Source organism: Pelmatolapia mariae, linkage group LG23, assembly GCF_036321145.2.
Source record: "Pelmatolapia mariae isolate MD_Pm_ZW linkage group LG23, Pm_UMD_F_2, whole genome shotgun sequence".
NCBI lineage: Eukaryota > Metazoa > Chordata > Actinopteri > Cichliformes > Cichlidae > Pelmatolapia > Pelmatolapia mariae.
Genome location: NC_086246.1, coordinates 32,159,755 through 32,178,788, shown reverse-complemented (window position 1 = coordinate 32,178,788; position 19,034 = coordinate 32,159,755). Strand labels below are relative to the sequence as shown.

At 39.1% G+C, this 19,034-nt stretch overlaps 1 protein-coding gene across 1 annotated transcript; it reads right to left on the bottom strand.

Annotated features, from left to right (window-relative positions):
• Positions 1–1,646: 1,646 nt before the first annotated feature.
• On the bottom strand, positions 1,647–15,085 carry LOC134620402 (immunoglobulin lambda-1 light chain-like). The gene is made up of 6 exons (XM_063466566.1): positions 15,043–15,085; positions 14,651–14,968; positions 11,363–11,368; positions 4,052–4,090; positions 2,048–2,356; positions 1,647–1,974 (listed from the first exon to the last, which is right to left on the bottom strand). Exons 1-6 carry the CDS (start codon positions 15,083–15,085, stop codon positions 1,757–1,759), a joined length of 933 nt encoding a protein of 310 aa, XP_063322636.1. The 3' UTR covers positions 1,647–1,756.
• Positions 15,086–19,034: the final 3,949 nt, after the last annotated feature.

Genomic DNA, 19,034 nt, shown 5'->3' with positions numbered 1-19,034 from the left:
TCGGTGTTTTCTGCCGCTTGTTTGAAGTATATTTATTTTTACTGCGCAGCTTTAACAAAGTCAGGTGTTTGAGTTTATTGCAGTGTAATCTTCACTGTTGATCAGGACCATCTGTCCCCTTAACTACCAGAATACTTCAGTTTTAGTCATTTTCAAAAGTTAGCAAAAAATAGAAGTACGATCGATGAAATTAATACAGAATGTTTAGTAGAAAAAGTAAATACAGCATTCAGGGTAATCCAAATAAAAGGAAAATTTTTGAAAACTAAAACAATTTGACAGACTTCAAGCTGTTTGAAAGAGATTCAGTTAAAAAGTTCAAAAGCTTCCATGTTTGTTTGAAAAGCTAAAGGACGCTGCTGTGGAGTAGCAGCGCTAACAGCTGCACTGATATCATGACATTGTTCAGAGGCTTTAAACAATCTCACCATAGAACACACAATGACACATAATTTACATAACTGATATATAGATATATAGAAACTGCAGGATATATATGTGCATGTGTAAAAAACCACACACAATCCAAAAAAAAGCTGTCTAATATGATTAGGTAGATAAATCTGTGTAACAAAAGTGGCTATTAACTGGATGTCTGATCACAACAGAAAAAAATATCAATCAAATTGATTTGCAAAAATTTGCTTTTTTTTTTTTTTTTTTTTAGAACAACCCCAATTCAACTTTTTTTTTCTGTGACTCATTTGGACATCTCAAAAATATATCAGTGGGTAAACAGGATTTCAAGTCTCTGCAAAGATGAATTCTGTTACATCTTCAACCTAAGTTGATGTAAAGATTATATCTTTTTTAAGACTGAGTCCAGAAAACAACATCCACGGGTTCCTGATAGTTTGGTTCCTTTAGTTAGTTTTTATTCTGTTTCCTTTAATAAGAAAATTGATTTACGATGTCTGAAAGAGGACAGAGCTTAAAACTGGAGTTTGCTTTCATAGTTATATCTGCTTCGAATCATGGAGAACATGTCAAATAATATTTTAGGTCATAGAACTAATTGTTGTTGAATGACATAAACACGTTGGTGAGATCCACAAATGCATCTGCTAAATATGTCCTTTACAAAATGAAAACCAATCAAGGTGAAATCTAATTCAAATTTATTTTAACATTTATAATTTCATATTCAAATAAATATTGGGTCATTGTGTTTAACATTTTTATTGCATCTGGAAGGAATTCGTGATTTTGTGTGTGTACATTATGATTTTGAATATTTACTTCCACACTATGATATCACATAGCGTGATGACTATGCAATCCCAATGATAGTGAACTAAAAATAAGGCTCAGACGCAGCTGCATGTTCTTTATCTAACAGATTTATGGTTTCATGTTGTCATCTTCTTTAAAATCCTGTTTGTATCTCATTAAACATTTGTTCTTCTTTTATCACTGGTCGTTGCCTATCAGCATATATTGGGAGTGCTGCTGTTTCTCGCAGTTTTCTACAAAATTAAACTCAAACAAGCAAAAATTTTTTGTTTGCTTTATTTGGAATATTGCAGAGAAATACTTTGAAGAGCAGGCAACACTTTGTTTTAATTAAACAAATGCTATAAATGATGAATCATCTACTAGGGAGCTAATAATTCAGCCTTTTCTGTTTCAGCTCGTTTTTAATATTGAAATAAAAAAGAAAGTAAAAAAACAACCAAAATGCTGCACTGTTACAGATTTTTCTAAATCCTGAGTGATAAACAATATAAAAAGCGATAAGCCAAGAAGAAGGAAACAGTCAGTCAGCTGCGTGTTTGCAGCTGCGTCTGACGAGCCTGAGCAGAGAGACTCCACAGCAGTACACCAGACTCTTCGTGATCAGCACCGTGTACACCAGGCAGAGCAGTTTTACTTGTCTTTGAGACACAGGATGTTCTGATGATGGACGTTCTGTTAAAGTTTGATTGGTGGAAAGTGTATCTGGTGGAAGTTCTTTTGGTGGACTTTGAGAAACTCCTGAAACAGAAAAGTCACATTTGAGTAGCTGCGTAGCTAATTTCATGCTGAAAAGGCAACAAACTTTCATTACCTTCCTCTATTTGGCCCTCCACCGTCCCCCCCTCGTGTGTGACAGAACAGCCATATGTATGTGAGTTCTCGTCTCGCTGATGGATCAACAAGATGCTGGCAGTGTAATCGGACTCTATGACATCCAGCTGTTCTGTGCCACCAGGGGGCAATGCCAGCGGAGATCCGTCCTGCTCCTGCCTTTTCCAGGTGATCTTGACCACAGGAGGAACCATTTGTGAGGCCACACACAGCAGGGATCTCTTCTCCTCCAGATGATCACTGGATGCTGCTTGGTACACCGTCACCGAGGGCTTCAGTACCGGCTTCTCTGACGTTTGACAGCAGACACAGAATTTCACTCAGTGTGACCTGACAGGCTTCATAATCACCAAACTACCCATCAGTGCCTATCGGCCCTGTAATGGCTCATTTTAAACACTTAATAATATTCAGATGATTTATTGTTATAATATAAAATATAATAACATATATTAAAGGCAGAATTATATTTATTAAAGTTATACTGATTTCATTAACACACAATATTTAATACAACTAACTCCTTTGTCCTTTACGTCTCTTTTATCACAATTTAAAATTATAACAATACAATGTAACACATCTATAGATGTAAAAATAAATCACATCCTTCACATATTATTGCAGCAGTATTGATAATGAAAGCACGTGTACTTCGTACATTATGGTTTCTGTATATATTTGAAGCATATAGTTTGTAAGTATTCTAAAACTGTTGCAAATAAGATTTCATATATACGATGTGAATATTTGTATATCAGTTTTTATAATATGTCAGAATTTAATTGTATTATTTTTTTCATAATTTATATTTGGCATCTATATTCTCTTAAAATATATAATTAAGGTTAGTATATACATATTACAGTAATTTCATCTGAAAACATTTATGAAGAAATATTCGTACATGGGATTTTTTAAATCTATATTGCGATTGATATAAATAAATATTTTTATGACATTTAATGACATTAAAATGTAATTTAAGAAATTTTCAGTATGCACACAGAGAGAGACCAAAACATCATTAGATCAGAAACTTCAGAACTTTTTTCATTGTGTTCACATTTGTTCACATGAGACGTAATTTTTTCATGTAGTTAAACAATAGCAATTATTTGAATACGTGAAACATAGCTTAAAGCCCTCGAAGGATACACAATCAATTCTATATAATGCACTACATGTAATTAAATACCGAATTACATAGCTTATTATATAATTTCAAACCTTTTCTTATTTTAAGTATGATGCAATTCTTCTTCTGACGAAGTTGTGTTTTTGTATTTTCCTACTCAGTTGTATATAGTATTTGTATTTCTATTTTATTCTATTGTATATATTATTCTATTCTATTTTATTCTATTGTATATAGTATTTTATTTTATTTTATTGTATTTTATTGCATTCCAGTGTTTTCTAATTTCTGCTACATAACTTTGCACTTTTGCTGTAACAAAACAAATTTCCCACCTGTGGGACTAATAAAGGCCATCTTATCTTATGTCAAGTCCTAAATTTCCAAATTAAATCTACTATAATATTTGAGATTATATTAAGTCAGTAGTCATTAAACTTTCCTTAAATGTGTCTTAAGATTCAAATATGAATAATATTTTATTTATAAGCTCATGACTTACTGTAAATATGTCCATAATGTTTAATTTGAATGATTTTCTTTTACAAATCCCAGTGAATCTGTTATCTTTTTGAGCTTAAAAATAAATATAAAAATAAATAAATACAAAGGGAATAAATTTGTTAGATAAGGATTAGTTGTAACCCTGCCCACATCAGACTTTTAGGACTTTTCACGCTGAAAAAACCCCCCAAAAAACAATGAATACCTCACATATACAGTGAGATTCACTTTTTTTTTTTCAACCTTTATAGAAACACATTTAAAGTTGGACTTAACAGAAACTGGCTTTGAACAAATTGTCATTTTGAACATTGTAAGGAAAATGAATTCATTTGTTCTTACCTGTTACATACAGTTTAACTCCAGAGCCAAAGATCATGTCTCCTCACACAGTGACACAGACCAGTACAAAAACCTGTCTGATGTTGAATGTGACAGCTGAGGTAAAGCAGTGTCATTCACCGATCAGACGTAACATTATGACTCTGCCTGATTTTGTGTTGGTCCCTCTTTTGCTGCCAAAACAGTCCTGAGGCATGGATTCCACTCGACCCCTGAAGATGTGCTGTGATATCTGGCACTGAGATGTTAGCAACAGATCCTTGAAGTCCTGTAAGTTGTGAGGAAGGACCTCCATGGATCACACTTGTTTGTCCTGTAGATCCCACAGATGCACAGTTACTGGTCACTGTTTCTTCCTTCGACCACTTTTGATACAAACTGACCACCAGCAGGAACACCCCACAATCGGGCTTTTGCATTTTTGCACCGAGTCATCTAGCCATCACTATTTTGTCAAACTCACTCAAATCCTTACACTCGCCCGTTTTTACTGCTTCTAACACACCAACTTGAGGAGAAAATGATTACTTGCTCCTTAATACATCCTACCGACTAACAGATGCTGTGATGAAGAGATAATCTTGTCACCTGTCAGTGGTCATATTGTAAGGTCTGAGTAGTCTGTTTCAGCTCCATGATTTGGTTCTTTGATGTTCACACATCAACCTCCTGTTTCTGCTTTAGTTGAGATGAATTAATGTTGTAAAAACTGCATGAATCTGAATATTCTGCGTAACTTCTGCCTCCAGATGATGAGCTACCTGAGCTGACCTTTGTTTCACAAGTTTCTTCTTGTCCAAACAGCAGGTTGGCAGTTTTCCTCCAGAATTAAACTTCTCAACAATGTTTTGATGGAGTAGCACTGTAACAGGATTCATTTGCTGTGGTGGGCGTGTAGTCTGTGGCTCAGCTGCATAGGAGGGGTGTTGCAGTGGGTTCAGGGACAGTGTCAGGAGAGCCTGGTGGACACAGCTGACAGTGATTGTCTAGAATCAATGAACGGTCTGCAAAGATAAAACTGTGCAAATAAGTCACTTTAACTGCACCGGCCAACCCATCTGAGTGTGATTTGGGACCTAGCAACAGCCAACAAGTGTTACAATATCAGTATGAACTTTGGTCGTCCTCTGGTTTCTAAGAACAAATATCTGTCCAGCTAAATGGTTTCTTCTGTTTGTTCAAGATTATAAACATCAGCAGAGACAAAAAAAACAAAACAAAACTCCACAGACAAAATACAAACTTGCTGCATGTTTTGTAGTTTAACTGCCTGGAAATCTAAGCATAATTATAATGAGGAGTCCTCATGGAAATGTAGAGAACCAGCACATGACAGCAATGACTGTAAAGGAAAAGAAACCAACCTGTATGCTCTGTGCAGATGTGCAAGGTTACAGAAATAAGAGTTGGACAATCAAAGCGACCAAAAAGACACCAAAGCACAGCTTGCACTGCGGATGTGATGTAACTTTTAGCGTTGGCTGACATTCGTGAGGATGACAGTCATAACTATAATGTTACTAATGGACATCTTTGGAAAGTTGGCTATACTTTGAGAATCCTGGATTCAAACTGTTGTTTTTCATTCATTTCTTTTTTTTTCAAAGCCATATGCTTTGTGGTTTCTGGAGCTGTGATCACTGTGTTGTGGTGTTTGGTTTTCCCTCAGTTGCTGATCACCAGCTGTTCTCGTAGAGGAATATTGCTTCCCCAAAAATATAGACACTTCTGTTTGATGTTTGTCAGAAGAAGCTAATATCTGTGGAATTTTACAGTCTGCTGAATGTGAACACATGACAGTTTTTATCTGCTACTCCCAATTCTGTCATCTTTTGGCTGTTATTGATTTTATTTTGGTCTTGATTATTTTTACTTCTTATATAAAAAGAATACAAACTAGTTGTTATGGTTTTAAAGGTGATGCCTGCGTCAGTGTGTGTGTGAACCTGAGCTGTGGTCTGCTGCTGTTCCTTTGATGGTTTTTGTTCAGTCTGCAGGGATGTTTTGTCACTGTGAGAGCTTTGAGCACAGGAGCAGTAGTAGATGGCTGAATGAACGAGGCTAACTGCATTTATCTCCAACTCACAGCTGTTCTCGTTTTTCACAGCTGAGAAATCTTTTTTCTGAGCATGGTTGTAGTCACTGTCGACTTCACCAGTGCGTATGATAATATGAAGAATCACTCTGAACTTATCATCGTCTTTCTTCTGGTACCAGTGCACATAACTGCCACTGCACTGGGCAGTTCCACAGCTGAAGGAGACTTTTTTGCCAGGTGTCGCAGTCAAAGTTAAATCTTTCTGCATCAGCTCTGCAGCCATGGTAACCAGGACTGCAAAGACACAGAGAGAAAAATGTCAGTTTGTTGGTGTTTCTTACATGTTGTTTTTGTTGGGTTGAAACTCACCTAAACACAGACAACACAGAGCAGCAGCTGGGAGGAAAAGCATTGTGTTCAGTGACGTTTCCTCTGGTGAATCTGAGGAGAAGTGATGCTTTGATAGAAACGAGGCCAAACAAGGACAATTTATATGATCAGACGAGGACCACGTGTTTCTAACAACTCCTAAAACCTCCCATTAACTGCTGCAGCTGTCAGTGCTGCTGCTGACTGACAGCTGAGGCGTGTGTTGCAGTTTTCCACTGAGACTGAGGTTTGCAAAACACTAACCTTCAAATATATAGTGGAATTTATTTATTATTTCAGTCGTATCTTTTCTTCACTTTCTATGAAGTGAGTCAACAAAATGTCTTAAAACTATGATGACTTCAAAACTAAAAATATTTGTTCCCTCAAACACAGACTGAGGATCATAAAGGGACTTGATGTAGTCTGAAATATTTTTGACCATGTGTGGAAACACTAGTATCATCAACATACAAATCCATGATATGATACATATCAACTTTTAACTATCAGAAGGAAAAACGTCCCTTAAAACTGGTCTGAGACATTTTTTCTTTCTTATCCATCTTTATTGTGTACTCCCAGTACTCCCAGTTAGCTGTCCACCTTAATTACAAGTATTAATTTTACCCTTTGACGGTATGAACATTTCGATTTATGATTTAAAGTACTGAAATTTTCTCTAACTCTTGTCTCTCAGACTGAGATGGAGCTGTGGTTTCTTGCTTTTCCTCTGATGGTTTTTGTTCAGCCTGCAGGGATGATTTCACATTGTGAGTACTTTTGTAACAAGAGCAGTAGTAGATGGCTGAATGAACGTCTTTAACTGTTTTTAGCTCCAAAGCCCAGCTGCTCTGAATTTTCACTGCTGAGAAATCGTTCTGCTGAGGGTGGTTATAGCCTCGATTTATTGCACCGCTGCTTCTATCAATAGAAAGAAGCATTCTGAATGAATCTCTTGTGTCTTTCTTCTGGTACCAGTACACAGCTGCAGTGCTGCACTGGTCAGTTCCCCCACAGCTGAAGGAGACACTTTCTCCAGCTCTCCTGGTCAGAGTTAAATCATTCTGTATCAGCTCTTCAGCCACAGTAATCACTGTGGTAGAGACACAGACAGGTTAGTATGGCAGTGTTTGTTACAGATGTTGTGCTCTTGTTTGAATAAAATCACTCACCTGAACACAGACAGCACAGAGCAGCAGCTGGGAGGAAAAGCATTGTGTGCAGTGATGGTTTCTCTGGTGAACCTGGAGAGAAGTAGAGCTCTGTTAGGCTGATGCAGAACAATGGCAAGTTATAAGATCTTACAAGTACCACGTGGTTTCTAACAGGTCCTCAAACCTCCACTTGTAAGGGTGGTGCTGACTGACAGCTGAAACCGTCTTATAATTTAAAGGAACATTTAAATGTTTTCCTGTAGAACGAAATGTATTTGCTTTTCTAACCATTCATCTTTATTCATAGTTCAGAGTTTGTTCATCCTTTTTGAGAAGAGATACAACCACCCGACTTATTCTGCTATTTTAGAGATGCAATGAATTAGAATTCCACAAACATCCTGATCTCTGATTTTAGCTTTGAAATATTTCCTTTTTCCCCGTCAACCTAAATCACATAAGCGGAAGATGGGTGGATTTTCCCTTTCAATTCATTAGTTCAGTTTCCATTGCTCATACTTCTGATTCTTGTGTTTGATGATCCAACTGCGTGGAATAACAAAACTGCAGACTTCAGTGTTTGGAGATCAGTATTCTTCATAGTGTAATTACTTTTTAAGACACTGATAACAGGTTTCAAGATTTACACTCAAGTATCTAACTGACGTCAGTATTTGAAAACCAGTTATGTTTTTCACATAAAACATAAAGATATTTCCTCGATCTTTTTTCATATTTAGATATTTATCTATCCTTAATCCTTCTTAATTGTCACAACAGATTGTGGATTACACGTTTATGCTTTGTCCAACTTGACTTGCATAAACCGTTTGTTCTGGTTGTTCCATCGAATTTATAGCAAACAGGGAGGTTGCAGAGTGCCCCCTGGTGGACCAACTGTGAAACATCAGTATTCATGACACCCTCACAGTGGCACTGTGACAGAGCAGAGGCCAAACAAGTATTAATAAGATACTGTTTGAAATCACGTGATGAGGCTCACGTGATTTCAAACGGCTCCTCAAACCATCCTGCAGCTGAAGATCATACAGCTGCTGATTAACAAGTGATGCCGTCTTGTAGTTTTTCCACTGAATCTGAGGCGTGAAGAAGAATAATCATCAGTGTGAAAGTCTGAAAACTGCTTGTTTAGCCATGCGTGTAAACTACAGTGTCATAGAAAACAATTCTTCACAATAAAACAACACAATAACATGTTTGTAAGAGATGTTTCAGCTCTGCTTTTTGTGTACTTCACACATATGATAATCTTTCCTCCATGAGTGATCTCTCTTCTGCTTATCTCTCTGTAGATTTTTAGAATCAGAATCTGAATGTCTTTATTGTCATTGTCACAGGTACAACTAAATTAAAAGTGGTCCCTGATCAGTGCATCATCCCTAAAAATATGAAAATATAAATAAAACAATAAAATCAATAAATAAAATACTTAAAGTGCTAATAAGAAAAGTATTAGCAAACATTCACATACAGTCCCATGTACATGCTTCAGTCAGCACACAGATTAATGCAAGAGTGGTGTGCTCCTGCTACCCCCCCAAAAACCCATCTCCATTGAGACCGTGTCAGCTCCCAAACAGACAAAAAACAAACCAAAAACCAGCAATAAACAATTTAAACATAAAAAATCAAAAAGAAAGAACAATACAGTATCCACATCTGAACCAAAGAGTAAAACAATGAAATGTGGATTATTAAATATTAGGTCTCTCTCCTCCAAGTCTCTGTTAGTACATGACTTAATAATTGATCAACAAATCGATTTACTCTGCCTTACAGAAACCTGGTTGCAGCAGGATGATTATGTTAGTTTAAATGAATCAACACCCCCGAGTCATTCTAACTACCAGAAACCTCGAAGCACAGGCCGAGAGGGGCGGTGTGGCAGCAATTTTTCACACCAGCCTATTAATTAACAAAAGACCAAGACGGACTTTTAATTCATTTGAAAGCCAGATGCTTAGCCTTGTCCACCCCAGCTGAAAAATTCAGAAACCAGTCTTACTTGTTATCATCTATTGTCCACCTGGGCCTTACACAGAGTTCCTCTCTGATTTCTCAGACTTTTTATCTGATTTAGTGCTCAGCTCAGATAAAATAATTATTGTGGGTGATTTTAACATCCATGTAGATGCTAAAAATGACAGCCTCAACATGGTATTTAATCTGTTATTAGACTCAATTGGCTTCTCTCAAAATGTAAAAGAACCCACCCACCACTTTAATCACACTCTAGATCTTGTGTTAACATATGGCATAGAAACTGAACATTTAACAGTGTTTCCTGAAAACCCTCTGCTGTCTGATCATTCCCTGAAAACATTTACATTTACAATAATTGATTACACAGCAGTGGGGAGTAGACTTTATCACAGTAGATGTCTTTCTGAAAGTGCTGTAACTAAGTTTAAGAATGTAATCCACCCACTGTTATCATCTTCAATGCCCTGTACCAACATAGAGCAGAGCAGCTACCTGAACGCTACTCCAACAGAGGTCGATTATCTTGTTAAAAATTTTACCTCCTCACAACGTACGACTCTGGATACTGTAGCTCCTGTGAAAACTAAGGTCTCAAATCCGAAGTACCTGACTCCGTGGTGTAATTCTCAAACATGTAGCCTAAAGCAGATAACTCGTAAGCTGGAGAGGAAATGGCGTGTCACAAATTTAGAGGATCATCATTTAGCCTGGAGAAATAGTTTGTTGCTTTATAAGAAAGCCCTCCGCAAAGCCAGAACATCTTACTATTTGTCACTGATTGAAGAAAATAAGAACAACCCCAGGTTTCTCTTCAGCACTGTAGCCAGGCTGACAAAAAGTCAGAGCTCTACTGAGCCAACAACCCGTTTAACGTTAACTAGTAATGACTTCATGAACTTCTTCACAAATAAAATTTTTATCATTAGAGAAAAAATTACCAATAATCATCCCACAGATGTAATATTATCTACAGCTACTTTTAGTACCATTGATGTTAAGTTAGACTCTTTTTCTCCAATTGATCTTTCTGAGTTAACTTCAATAATTAATTCCTCCAAACCATCAACATGTCTTTTAGACCCCATTCCTACAAAACTGCTCAAAGAAGTCCTGCCATTAATTAATTCTTCAATCTTAAATATGATCAACCTATCTCTAATAATCGGCTATGTACCACAGGCCTTCAAGGTGGCTGTAGTTAAACCTTTACTCAAAAAGCCATCTCTAGACCCAGCAGTCTTAGCTAATTATAGGCCAGTCTCCAACCTTCCTTTCATATCAAAAATCCTTGAAAGAGTAGTTGTCAAACAGCTAACAGATCACCTGCAGAGGAATGGCTTATTTGAAGAGTTTCAGTCAGGTTTCAGAGCTCATCACAGCACAGAAACAGCTTTAGTGAATGTTACAAATGATCTTCTTATGGCCTCTGACAGTGGACTCGTCTCTCTGCTTGTCCTTCTAGACCCTAGTGCAGCGTTCGATACTGTTGACCATAATATCCTATTAGCGCAATTAGAACATGCTGTAGGTATTACAGGTACTGCACTGCAGTGGTTTGTATCATATCTATCTAATAGACTCCAATTTGTACATGTAAATGGAGAGTCTTCTTCACCCACTAAGGTCAATTATGGTGTTCCACAGGGTTCAGTGCTAGGACCAATTCTATTTACATTATACATGCTTCCCCTAGGCAGTATCATTAGAAGACATAGCATAAATTTTCACTGCTATGCAGATGACACGCAGCTCTATCTATCCATGAAGCCAGGTAACACACACCAATTAGTTAAACTGCAGGAATGTCTTAAAGATTAAAAGACCTGGATGGCCGCTAACTTTCTGCTTCTTTTTTTTTTTTTTTTTTGTCTGTCCCATTTGGTTCTTTAGCCGTCAGAATTGTTGTCTGAAGACCAACAAGGATACCAAATGGATTTATTTTGCCAAATGGATCATCATGGCATTGCCGTAACTTTCTGCTTCTTAATTCAGATAAAACTGAGGTTATTGTACTCGGCCCTGAAAATCTTAGAAATATGGTATCTAACCAGATTCTTACTCTGGATGGCATTACCTTGGCCTCCAGTAATGCTGTGAGGAACCTTGGAGTCATTTTTGACAAGGACATGTCCTTCAGCGCACATATTAAACAAATATGTAAGACTGCTTTCTTCCATTTGCGCAACATCTCTAAAGTTAGAAATATCCTGTCTCAGAGTGATGCTGAAAAACTAGTACTTCCAGGCTGGACTACTGTAATTCATTATTATCAGGATGTCCAAAAAAACTTGCTGAAAAGTCTTCAGCTAATCCAAAATGCTGCAGCAAGAGTACTGACAGGAACTAGAAAGAGAGAGCATATTTCTCCTGTTTTCGCTTCCCTTTATTGGCTTCCTGTTAAATCCAGAATTGAATTCAAAATCCTGCTCCTCACATACAATGTGTTAATAGACCTCTGCATTGAATCATGTCTGTTATTAATCTCTGTCTCTCTTCCACAGCATGTCTTTATCCTGTTTTTCTTCTCTCAATCCAACCGGTCGCAGCAGATGGCCGCCCCTCCCTGAGCCTGGTTCTGCCGGAGGTTTCTTCCTGTTAAAAGGGAGTTTTTCCTTCCCACTGTCGCCAAAGTGCTTGCTCATAGGGGGTCATATGATTGTTGGGTTTTTCTCTGTATTTATTATTGTGCGATCTACTGTACAATATAAAGCACCTTGAGGCGACTTTTGTTGTGATTTGGCGCTATATAAATAAAATTGAATTGTGATGGACATTTCTTGTAGCAGCATTCAGACGTGTTATTGCAGTTGGATAAAAGCTGTGTTTTAGTCTATTTGTCCTTGCACTGATTGCTCTGTACCATCTGCCCGAGGGCTAAAGTTCAAACAGGGAGTGTCCAGGATGTGAGGTATCTTTTATGATGTTTTGAGCATTTTTAAGACAGCTGGTGTTGTGTAGATCTTCCAGCATGGGGAGAGGGCAGCCAGTGATCCTTTGGACGGTGTTTATGATCCCTTGGAGTGTGTCTGTGAAGGTTCTCAGTCATCCAGGTCATCGTAGTCTAAGGAGCTTGGAAAGAAAAGCGTCTGGACTTTCTTTCCAAGCTTTCCAAGCCTTGGAGTGCTTTCCTCTGAGCCACTGTGCAGCTAGTGTACCAGATATGCATATGCAATATTTAGTACACTCTCAATGGTGGCTCTGTAGAAGGACACCAGCAGTCTCTGTGTGAGGTTATTCCTCCTGAGAATTCTCAGGAAGTACAGTCTCTGTTGGGTCTTTTTCAGGAACTCAGAGGTGTTGGCACTCCAAGAAAGGTTCTCCTCCATGTTGACGCCCAGGAAATGAAAGTTTGCCACCCTTTCTACACAGTCCCCATTGATGAATAATGGTGGGATCTCTGCCTTTTTCCTTCTGAAGTCTATTATGATTCCTTTGGTCTTTGAAGTATTGAGGAGGAGGTTATTGGCCTTACACCACGACGACAGCTGCTCCACCTCGTCTCTGTAAGCAGACTCGTCACCCCTGGAAATGAGCCCCACCACGGTGGTGTCGTCTGCAAACTTCACAAAGATGTTGCTCTGGTGGAGAGGAGTGCAGTCGTGTGTGTAGAGAGAGTAGAGTAGTGGACTGAGCACACAGCCCTGGGGTGAGCCAGTGCTGAGACTCAGAGGATGTGTGATGGCCAACTCTCACTCTCTGTCTACGGTCTGAGAGGAAACTGTTGATCCACATGCAGGTGCTGTATGGAAGCCCCAGGTCTTGTAGCTTGACCACCAGTTTGTGTGGAAGGATGGTGTTAAAAGCTGAGTAGTAATCCACAAAAAGCATCCACACATAGCTCCCATGCTCCTCCATTTATGTTACGGCAGCATGGAGTACTGTGGCAACAGCGTCTTCCGTGGACCGGTTTGCTCTGTAGGCAAACTGGTGTGGATCTAGGCTGCAGGGCTGCTGTGATGTGTCTGAGGACCAGCTTCTCAAATCATTTAAATACAACTGGGGTGAGTGCCACTGGTCTGTAGTCATTCAGGCTGGTGATGTGGGGCTTCTTAGGCAAGGGGACTATGGTGGAGGACTTCAGGCAGAGTGGGACAGTCACCAGAGCGAGGGATTTGTTGAAGATCCTGGTGAAGATCCCAGCCAGCTATTCTGCACAATCTCTCAATATTCGACCTGGCACACCATCAGGACCCACCACCTTTCTCGGGTTAATGGCCCACAGAGTGTGCCTCACCTCGTGTTCTTCCAGGGTGAGGGTGGTGCTGCTGTGGGCCACGTGTTGCTTCTGTGGCTCCAATACCTCCGGTACCATGGCGTCAAAAGATATTCAGCTCCTCCGCTAGCGCCAGGTCACCTTCCGCATCTCTGAGGTTGATTTTATAGTTTGTTAGATGCTGGATGCCCTGCCACACCTGCCGGCTGTTGTTACTCTCCAGATGGTCCTCAATCCTCCTCCTATAGTCCCCCTGTTGCCAGACCTGAACGCCATGTTCCTCTCCTTCAGCAGCTGCTTGACCTCCCGGGTCATCCAGGGCTTTTGGTTGGGATAAGCCCGGATACATTTGTCAACTGTAACAGTGTCTATGCAGTGTTTTATGTAGCAGAGAACACTATCTGTGAACATTTTCAGGTCCTGATGTTCAAAGATATCCCGGTTAGTCCTGTGAATTAGAGGTGACTGATTTCATTTGAAGGGATTTCAGGAGTTCTGAAAAGTGTAACTTTGAAATCCTTTCATTAAAACCATCAACACTTTGTTTCTTTTTCTTCTTTCTGTTAAGATAATAAGCAATTAGAATGTAAACCACTTTATTTAGTGCAAACATACTAGACTAGAAAACTTCCCACTGAGCTCTCAGCCTTCACTACAAATAGTTATTTCACTGTTTGCTGATATAAAGACTTTGATTTGTACGATTTAAATGCTGACATTTCTGTAACTCTGTTCTTTGTGAACGTGGGTTGTGGTTTGTTGCTTTTGCTCTGATGGTTTTTGTTCAGCCTGCAGGGATCATTTGTCACTGTGAGAACTTTTAGAGCAACAGCAGTAGTAGGTGGCTGAATGAACGTCTTTAACTTTCTTTATCTCCAACTCCCAGCCGTCCTGTTTCTTTACAGCTGAGAAGTCTTCTTTCTCGGGGTGGTTGTAGCCTTTAGTAATTGCACCATTTTTCGTGCTGATAGAAAGAAGCATTCTGAATGAATCTCTTGTGTCTTTCTTCTGGTACCAGTGTACAACTGCAGTGTTGCACTGGTCAGTTCCCCCACAGCTGAAGGAGACACTTTCACCAGCTCTCCTGGTCAGAGTTAAATCACTCTGTATCAGCTCTTCAGCCACAGTAACCATTACTGTGGAGACACAGACAGGTTAGTATGGCAGATTGGTACAGATGTTGTGCTCTTGTTTGAATAAAATCACTCACCTGAACACAGACAGCACAGAGCAGCAGCTGGGAGGAAAAGCATCGTGTGCAGTGATGGTTTCTCTGGTGAACCAGGAGAGAAGTAGAGCTCCAATGCAGCTGAGGCCAAACAAGGATGACTTATAAAATCACACAAGTACCACGTGGTTTCTAACAGGTCCTCATAACTCCTGTCAGCTCCAGCAGCTGACGGATAAGACTGCTACTGATCAACACTGAAGCTTCTGTGTGGTTTTAAACTGGTAAACAAGGCACAGGTAAACCTTGTGTTGTTATCCTGCAGATAAGGTGGAAACACTATTTACACTATAAGAAAAATGAGAATAGTCTCCTTTTAGGAGTTTGAGGATTGATTGATGGTGATTTATCCCCATCTGCTGGTGAAAAGATTGCATTATGTATCATCATAACACTTCAATAATCACAGAGGAGCTTCATTATATTACTAAAATTATTCATCCATTTGAACTTGAGTAACAATCCATTCTTAATCCATAGGGTTTAATATAATGTCTGCCCACCGTTAGAGGTTATAACAGGGTTTAGGGTAACGTCCATGTCCATGTTCTGCTTTTTTTGTTTCCTGTCCCTGCCGCAAATAAAAGCGTGTTCACAGTTAAGTTTGTTGTCAATGTCTGCACTTGGGTCCTATTTCAACTCAACTCAACAATTAGCGAAACCTCAAACAAACTTAAGACAAACTGAACTGCTGAAATGACACACAAGGGAACTTTAATACTGGCTTAGCTAAACCAAATGACACACAAGGGGGAAAACAAAATGGCTGCCATATAACCAGCTAATACAAAACAATTAAACAAACTTGAAACACCCCCCAGGCAATGAATAATGTGGTTCCATCCAATTAGGCTGTCAGTGGTACTTCAGTTATCCCAGCCTTTTGCCACATCTTTTGCCAACCAGGAAGAAGAAGCCAAACCCCAGGTAACTGAAACAAGGAAAGATGTGTAAAAATAACATAAAACAGAACTTTGACCTTGCAGTGTTAATATGTGTGCACACCATATAAACATTGGAAAGTGTAATGGAAAAACAATACATAAATTTAATAAAGTAACAAAATTGGAGAATAAGTAGAATATATTTATAGTGACTGCAAAGCAAACTAAACTGAAGCAACTAATGGTGAGGTGTGGTGCTTACCATGTGTGGCTTGCCATCACATACCTCCCCTCTTCAGAGCTCTCGCTGGTACAGCAAGAGAGATAGTCAGCAGTAAGGTTCTCCTTGCCTGGTATATGGTGGACAGTGAATCGAAATGGCTGTAAGGCCAGGTACCAGCGGGCAATTCGCCCATTTGTGTCCTTCATCTTCTCAAGCCACTGGAGTGCTTTGTGGTCCGTTTCCAAGGTGAAGTCTCTTTCCAGTAGATAGTAGCGGAAGGAGTCCAGGGCCCACTTGATTTCTAATGTCTCCTTCTCTGCTGTGGAATACCGAACTTCCAATGGAAACAGTTTCCGGCTGATGTATGCCATTGGATGGTGGCCTCCCATGGTTTCGTGAAGGAGGACAGCTCCCAGGCCCCGATCTGAAGCATCAGTCTGTAATATGAACGGTTCATCAAAGTTGGGATTGTACAAAACAAGTTGCTAACTTACTGACTGTTGGATGTCATGAAATGCTGCCACTGCCTCCTCTGTCCACTGGATGTGATTGGGGGAATGTGATCCCGTCAGGTCTGTGAGCAGAGCTGCCCTGTTGGAGAACTCAGGGATGAAACGACGGTAGAAACCAGCCATGCCCAAAAAGGATCTCAGCTGCTTCCTTGTTTGAGGCAGGGGGCTTGATTCCACAGCCTCGATCAGGGCTGGACTGGGATAAAAAATCAGCCCGGGCATTTTGAGTAGTGACCGGCCCACCATAGTATTATAGGAAAAGCCATTATAATAAACTTAAACCTACACCATCCTCCCTATTCTGGTATTCTAAACAGTACTTAGCAAAAAATATAAAACAACCTAATTTACAATTACATATACCTAACTAATAGGGTTGCCAACTCCCAGTAAAAAAAAGAAAAAAAAATAGGGAACAACTCCCCCATCCTCTGCCTCAAGATGCTTAACAGACGAAACTGATTTTAATTTAATGCACGTATAAAACAATTGCACAGAAATCTATTATTTTTCTCCAGTAATTAAATAGATTCAACATCTTTCTTCAACAGAATTGCAGACTGTATAGATGGTACCTTCCCAGAGGAAAGAATACTATAACTTCCTAGTGTATATATTAGACTTAATATTTACTGAATACAATAATGGATTTCTATACATTTTACATCAGATGAAAACTTTGGTTTGGTATTGTGTGGATGCTTTAAGGCATCCACACAATAATTATTTATTAAAAGCTAGACATTTTAAATAAGAATAAGAAAGAAAAGTATTTCTTTGTGCCCCCATTTCCCTGTTAATGCCCTACCTGCCCCCCTGGCAAAACTTTGCTAGACCCGCCCCTGCACAGTTACCAGCTGTCAGCTACTTAGAAAAGGATCCTGGTGTTATTTGTCTCTCAGAAACAGTTCATAACTTCCCTTCAACTCATTCATGTCACCTAAAAGGTAAACCTGTTTCTCCATCACCTGTTCAGCTCTGATGATTCAGTAAGGACATCTCCTGGTTTCATCTTCATGTTTCCCTCTCACCACAAACCGATATCATGACCAGCAGCTTTTACAGCTGTGGTTCCCTCAAACATCAGCTGATACTAGAAAGTAATATTAAATAAAATCTAACAACAGCTGATCAAGCTTAAACGTGCTGATGTTGTTTAGGCAAGGCAAGGCAAGGCAAGTTTATTTATATAGCACAATTCAACAACAAGGTGATTCAAAGTGCTTTACAGAGACATTAAAAACAAAAACAAATAAAAAGCACGATTTAAAATTGATTAAGACAAGCAAACAAACAAACAAACAAAACAGTATTTAAAATCAAAAATCAAAGCAGTAGATAAAATCAGAACAGTAGATAAAATCAGAACAGTAGATAAAGTCAGTAGTTAAAATGTAAGTTTTGAAATTTAAGCTTAAAAGTGTGGATTTGGTGCTTTATTCAAAAGCAGCTGAGAACAGGTGAGTCTTCAACCTGGATTTAAATAAACTGAGTGTTTCAGCTGATCTGAGGCTTTCTGGGAGTTTGTTCCAGATATATGGAGCATAAAAGCTGAATGCAGCTTCTCCGTGTTTGGTTCTGACTCTGGGAACTGATAAAAAAACGGATCCAGATGACCTGAGGGATCTGGAAGGTTCATACTGGGTCAGGAGGTCACTGATGTATTTTGGTCCTAAACCATTCAGAGCTTTATAAACCAGCATCAGAACTTTAAAGTCTATCCTCTGACGGACAGGCAGCCAGTGTAAAGACCTCAGAGCTGGACTGATGTGGTCCACTTTTTTGGTCTTAGTGAGGACTCTAGCAGCAGAGTTCTGAATGAGCTGTAGTTGTCTGACTGATTTTTTAGGTAGACCTGTAAAGATGCTGTTACAGTAATCAAGCCTGCTAAAGATGAATGCATGGACTAGTTTTTCCAGGTCCTGTTGAGACATCAGATCTTTTATCCTTGAAATATTCTTGAGGTGATAGTAAGCCGATTTTGTTATTGTCTTAATGTGTTTTTCTAAGTTTAGGTCTGCATCCATCACTACACCCAAATTTCTCGCCTGGTTGGTGGTTTTTAGGTGTATAGATTGAAGTTCTCTGGTGACCTGTAATCGTTTTTCTTTGGCACCAAAGACTATTACTTCAGTTTTGTTTTTGTTTAGCTGCAGAAAATTGTGGCACAACCAGTCATTAATTTCCTCAGTGCATTTACCAAGAGCCTGTACAGGGCCTCGGTCTCCTGGTGACATTGTGATATATATTTGTGTGTCATCTGCGTAGCTATGATAGTTTATTTTGTTGTTCTTTATAATCCGACATCCGCTGGTTTCCTCTTTCTGGCACAGAGAGAAAACCCAATCAGCTGAT

Excerpts from the sequence above, each read along its gene's own strand:
- LOC134620402 (XM_063466566.1), bottom strand. The coding sequence starts at position 15,085 with ATGCTTTTCCTCCCAGCTGCTGCTCTGTGCTGTCTGTGTTCAG. Across the intron at positions 2,357-4,051 it reads AGTTAAACTGTATGTAACAG|AGAAGCCGGTACTGAAGCCC; the intron begins GTAAGAACAAAT and ends GTCAAACGTCAG. Across the intron at positions 1,975-2,047 it reads GGAGGGCCAAATAGAGGAAG|GAGTTTCTCAAAGTCCACCA; the intron begins GTAATGAAAGTT and ends TTTCTGTTTCAG.